We start from the raw sequence: 6,000 nt of genomic DNA on the forward strand, positions 1-6,000 counted from the left end.
GGAACATAATCAGCTTTTCAGCTAAATAAACAGTATTACATTAAGTTGTAGAAAGAGTCATGTTATACACTATGACCTTTTTATGACCTGTATCGACCTAAATTACTTTTTATGGCGAGTTTTTTTTTTTTTTTTTACATACTTTTTCCAACATACATTTTTTATTACTTGTGATTACACAGGAATATACTGCTAAATGGACATGACCAATCTCCATTGTTATATCTTCTCGGGCCTGTGGCAGAGCCTCTTCCAGCTGGTGTCCTGCCTCCACCATGAACCACAAATTAAGAGGGCATTCCACGGCAACAATCTGGCCCCTCAATGTCTATTATGATGAACTGCACTAAACTTGGTCTAGTTAGAGGGTCACACTGGAGTAGATTTGAACAAAAATCATGTGATGATTTACCATACTTATTGCACCATATTTATTAGTGTATTTATACATTTTATCTGGTTGCCATACTAAAAAACACACATTTAAGTCTTTTGTACATTAATTTTCCACTTTTTATCTGGAGCATTGCTTTCTGATCCATGTTTTATAACTGTTCAGGGACACTCATACATTTATAATCTACTGGATATGAATAAAATACTAGTCTATAGCTAGGAAGTTGCGTATTTACAAATATCTATTTACCCTAATATAAATGAAGGCTATTCTGCATGCGGTCCATACGGAATCTGATCTGTAAGATCAAAACATAAAATAAACTTTGTGAAATGTTTGCAAACTGTCTGCTTTTATTTACAACTTCATAAACATAATTCCATTGTGCAAAAAAACAAATAAATTATTTGGACAACATTTCTAGTTGGACAACTTGACTTTCTTTCCAAATAAAATAGCCTCCATTTTTTTAAAGTTGGTGCTCACAGGTGAACTATGATGCAAACCAATGTCAAACAAAGCAACACTCGACTAAATAAATGTACAAATAAGGTGATCAGATATCAGAAAGTAAGCAACACACTGAAACACAGACAAGGACCCTGACAGAAGAGATTCACTTGGAGGGGCAGTCCATTCGGGAAGGCTCTGATGGTGCACTGTAGATGTGTAAACTCCGAGTCAAAGTCTAACAGGAACGGAGTTATTTGTCTTCAAAAACATTCCTGATTGATTTCTGATCATATAAATACAGTTATCATACAAAGATTCAGCAATATCAGCGCACCTGATATAAGACACTACGAGAAGTTCAGCCATGGCAGTCAGTGCTGGAAGACTGTTGAAGAGCTTCTGCTCATGAGAAGCTATAAACAGAGTCACATGTGGATGGTTGATTTCCTACCATAATCAGTAGCAGCACATGCAATGTGTGCATACTACTGCAAGATAGTTGTCAGGCCTATTCATGGAGCTTACAGTCACAGAGCTCTTTGTAAATCCTCTTGCGTATCTTTGGTATGTCCCTCTGTGAAAACTGCAGTGGTTTTGCCAGAGCAAGGCATCTAGAATACTGTAGGAAAAAAATAGAATATGCAGTTAGTAAGTAATGAGTTCAAACAATCAGACACCATAACTGAAGTAATGCATATTAAGATTGGAAAGCATGTTGGTACCTCCAAGACAAAGACTCCACAGTCATTTTCATTGGTCTGCTGTGGGATTATCTGTAAAGGACAACAGAGGGAGACGAGACATCACCATCAGCCATGTTTTGAGCCCTTGTGCCACTAAATGTTGTATTCTACCATGGCGGCCTATAAGACCTAAAGGAAATACCTCATCGTATGACACTGCCCAACCGCTTTCAAAATCTGTATGCTTCTTCTCCTTTGCTTCGGTCATCAAGTATTTCAGTATGTTCTATCATAACAAAAACATTTTTTGTTTAAACTATGTAAAGCAGATTTTTACTTGCTACAGGAAAAGACGCTGAAATTTTTATGTAGATTGTTGTGACAAAAACAAAAAAACATGAAATTACCCGTGCAACCTTCTGGAGGGCATTTCCTTGAGAGTCGTAAAGGCAGATCTTCTTTTTGTTTATGTCAGCTGTCACCAGACACCAGTGAACCTCCAGGTGAATGGGCACCAAAAGCAAACTCTTAGAAAACAAATCCACCTGTGAAAGGAAGATAGGGTTAAAGCCACTAAGCTATGGTGTCATACTTTTTTTTACTATGGTATGTCATAATATACCAAAAGTCATAGTATAGCATGTCATAAAAAGGCATACCATCATGTCAAAAGAATTTACAGTATGACATAAGAAAAGCATAATGTTTCATAATTCATCATAGTATAGTAAATAGTATGCCATAAAATAGTAATGATATGCCATAAAAATACTTTCTCATAATAATTCGATCGTGCAGACTTAAAACTTTAGAAATAACATAAATCATTACACCACTTCCAACTTAGACCAAACCTGCTTTGTCCATCTCTTCACACCATCATATCCTTTAGTCATGAGCTGCCTGTGGAAGAAGCTGTTGAAAAAATGGACCTAAGAGGCGGGACAAAAAGGAGATTACAACCCTTCACCATTGATTTGTCCGAGAAAAACGTGTTAAAAAAGAAAGAAAGAAAAGACCTGAACCTGATAGCACTTTTAAAATTGTGACTGAAGTACTGTATAACACAATTATAGGAAAGTTTTGATTGATTAACATTTTACAAAAAGCCCCTGTATTCACTGGTCGCATGTTGAAATCACAGTAATGAAAACTCTCAAGGAAATCACTGCATCCGACCAAGAAACAGTCCGACATATAACCTTAAAACCATAACCGATCATTTTTACACGCTTTTTTATACGGCTTTTGTGCGGATTAAAATCAAGATATTTATTAACTGTTAGTGAGCTTAAGGAGTGCTGACATTGATATTAGAGGTGTATTGTATTGACAATAACTGTGATATTTATGAATTGAAATATTCATATAAATGTAATAATAAACATATTATAAATGTGAAGAAACCAGCACCTGTAATGTTATAGACTCTCTCTCCACCGCCCTACAATCTTAAGCAAGTGTGATTCATTAGCCCCGCCAAAAAAGACAAAATGCACAATAAACACAAGTTAACAAGTTAAAACATGCCATCTGCATTCAAGATTACCTTGTGATGGGCAGATTCCAGAATTAATTCTCCATACATGTTCATGACCTGAAGCAGAAACAAAAGTCACATTTAGTAAGTAAAAGTTACATTCAGCATAAACATCCAGGCTTTTCTTCGTCACATATATCTTTCCAATCAAAGCATAAGAGAGACTGAAGTATTGGCGTGTTAGATGATGACCTGGTCGTTGAGCCAGTTCTGATTGGCGAGTGTGGACAAGTCATCCAGTGTCAGTGTGTGTTTCTTGTAGACCACCTGGAAGGAGGGAACAGTCTTCTCAACATTGGAAGTTCGGTATTTGATAACTTCTGAGAAGATGAAATTTTTCCTGCACAGACAGAAAATAATATAGAATTGGTCCAGGGATACAATCAAGACAGATTCCCCACTTTCTACCCCCTTACTTCGAGCCACTCGGACCACACCAATCTTCAAAGTCCTTCAATTTGATCTCAAATACAGACAGAACGACATTAACACCTGGCAAAGTACTCAAACCGCTTCTGTGGTAGTTCCCGTTACAGTTGGTGTCTCCAGGACCATATTTTGCCAGGATGACACACAATCAAAAGATGAAAATGATACATAACACACGCTGTAATTACTGCTGTTGAGATAAGAGGCTTTCATCACGCTAAGAGAGAACCAAATGATTCAAAACAGGAGGATTCAGTTGTTTGACAAATTGTACCTGTTGCTGAAATCAGTGTTAAACTTCCTCTCCAGATGCCTCAACATGTCTCTCTTTTGTAATGGGATGAAACATCCATACATTCTGTAGAAGTCCTCAAGAAATTCTATAAAGACATGGAAACATTTGCATTTCAAAAAGCTGTGAAAAACAGAAATGTAAACCAAAAATAATAGGGTAAAATTATAAAACTGAAAAAAAAATATGTACCGTGGATCCCTTTTCTCAGTAGGCTGACATCAGTTTGAGAAGTATTTTTACTGATGATCCTCTCATCAGTGCCTCCGTTTGTAGCCTGGTCCTGACCTGGAGTGACAGTAGTGAATAGTCCTGATGGGCCGTCAACCTCGAGCCTTTGAACTGATACCATTGTCCTCGGTTCATCAAAATGTGCAGTTAACACACATGCATTGCTGTCTGTACTCAACGGGAGTTTGACAGTGTGAGAACGTTTTAAAGGGTCTGTAATTTCACTTAGTTGTACATAAGTTTCAGTTTTCTGAGACGGCACTGTAGCTGTGGGCAGGATTTGACTCAGCAGGGAGTTCTGCCCTCTGAGCGTGTTAGACTCCGCTGTGTCACACCCGAGAGGTGACACAAGAACTGGTGTTCCGAGTGAATTTTCTAGGTCTGGTGTGTGGTGCATTGGGACTTTGCTGTTATTTGTCTGGGATTGCGTATTTTCACTGTGGCAGGGGCCAGAGCTGATCCTACAAGCTCTTTTCTTTGCTCTGAATATGCCAAAACGACATTTCTCCCTCCGCTTTCTCCACATCCAAAGCTGTAATTTACAAAACATACGTCTCTTGGTTCGCCTGCAGTGATGAGAAACTCCCTTGACTGAAGACAGGAATTCCTTTTTTTTCTTGAGGTATTTTGCTTTGCCCTGGTGGCTCCGTAGTAGGTGCATCTGGGAGAGGTTAGTTAGAGCGGACGATGGAGGGTCACATGAGTACGTTGTGGGTATCTTTTCAACTGCTGGAAAAGCAGGTATAAGTCCGACAGCTCATGTACAGCAGAGCTGAAACAGGATTCTATTTAGTCTAGGCCATGGTTCATTGTCTCTAATGTCCGTTTTAGAAATAGATTTAGATTCCCTTGATAGTTCAAGTCAGATGCAGCCAGCTGAGCCAGTGTGGACTTGTTGGATGCTGATGTATTATGTAGGCTCAGCCACACCGTAAAAGGATTTTCAAAGCTTAAGCGGCTGTCCTTGCATTTGCTTCCTCTTCTGGCGGCTTCTTCAGTCGAGTCATTCACAACATGAACAAATGCTGCAATACAGAATGGATTTGTTATGATAGACAAAGCTCCCACACAGTTTCTTCTCACTTTCAAATGAAGCCACAGATTGTTTTCCTGGTCAGCAGATTGTGGGTTTATTCTGATATTTGAAGTTAACTAAGTAGTGGTGGAATGTACAATTACTCGATTACTGTACTTGAGGGCACAATCAGTTCCCTTTTATCAACTGCTTGCATGTTAACACGTCAGTGACAATAATCATATAATATGTATGGAATATTATGATGTTATAACAGACATGAAAAATTCTGCTGCATAGCAAGTCACGTTACTTTTACTTGAGTGAAACACACTTCTTTCACCAAAGCAACTAACCTACAAACTCGGGAGCTTCGCTTGCAGCTTTAAAAACACAGTACACAGTCACGTGTGCACAGATGACAAGTATTTTTTTACACATGTTTTAGTAGAATTCAGGAGCTTAGAGACCTGAAGATTATCAATGCATTCTCAAAGGTTGTCAATCTTCTCAACACGTGTTTCCACGCAAACAGCTTTGCTAAATTAGCTAACATAGCTAGGCTAGGTCCACTGGCACCACAACTGTGGGTAACAAATGGTGAGCTGCTAGCTGCAGCCTGCCTTACCGTGACAGCCTCGTTTGCCTCATTGAAACTTCGGAGCGGCACGAACTGTGGTCTCATGAAATTCTACCATGTCTACTGCGTGGAGAATAATGCACTATTAATGGATCTGTTTGATTCTCTCAACCTGCAGCGCACGTAGCATCGTGTGAATACAATACATTGCACATTGAGTCGCGTGTGGAACGCGTCACTCTTGTGCCGACCAATCAGATTGGACGGAGGCGTCGCTGTCAGAGTGCCAGCGTTGAGCCGCTTCTCCCTGTTTGGCTCTATTATTTATCGGTGCCAGCCGAGTCTACGGCTCAATCCCAATCTCCACCCTTAAGGACTCA

The 6,000-nt window shown here is 39.2% G+C and overlaps 1 protein-coding gene across 1 annotated transcript; it reads right to left on the reverse strand.

Moving 5' to 3' along the window:
- Positions 1-790: 790 nt before the first annotated feature.
- Positions 791-4,096, reverse strand: LOC306742410 (sentrin-specific protease 5-like). Its single transcript, XM_079224790.1, has 9 exons — positions 3,987-4,096; positions 3,777-3,882; positions 3,266-3,413; positions 3,083-3,130; positions 2,388-2,465; positions 1,941-2,078; positions 1,736-1,819; positions 1,573-1,623; positions 791-1,469 (listed from the first exon to the last, which is right to left on the reverse strand). Exons 2-9 carry the CDS (start codon positions 3,857-3,859, stop codon positions 1,359-1,361), a joined length of 741 nt encoding a protein of 246 aa, XP_079080916.1. The 5' UTR covers positions 3,860-3,882; positions 3,987-4,096; the 3' UTR covers positions 791-1,358.
- Between the last annotated feature and the right edge of the window lie 1,904 nt (positions 4,097-6,000).

This window comes from Taurulus bubalis (assembly GCF_910589615.1).
Source record: "Taurulus bubalis genome assembly, chromosome: 1".
Taxonomy (NCBI): domain Eukaryota; kingdom Metazoa; phylum Chordata; class Actinopteri; order Perciformes; family Cottidae; genus Taurulus; species Taurulus bubalis.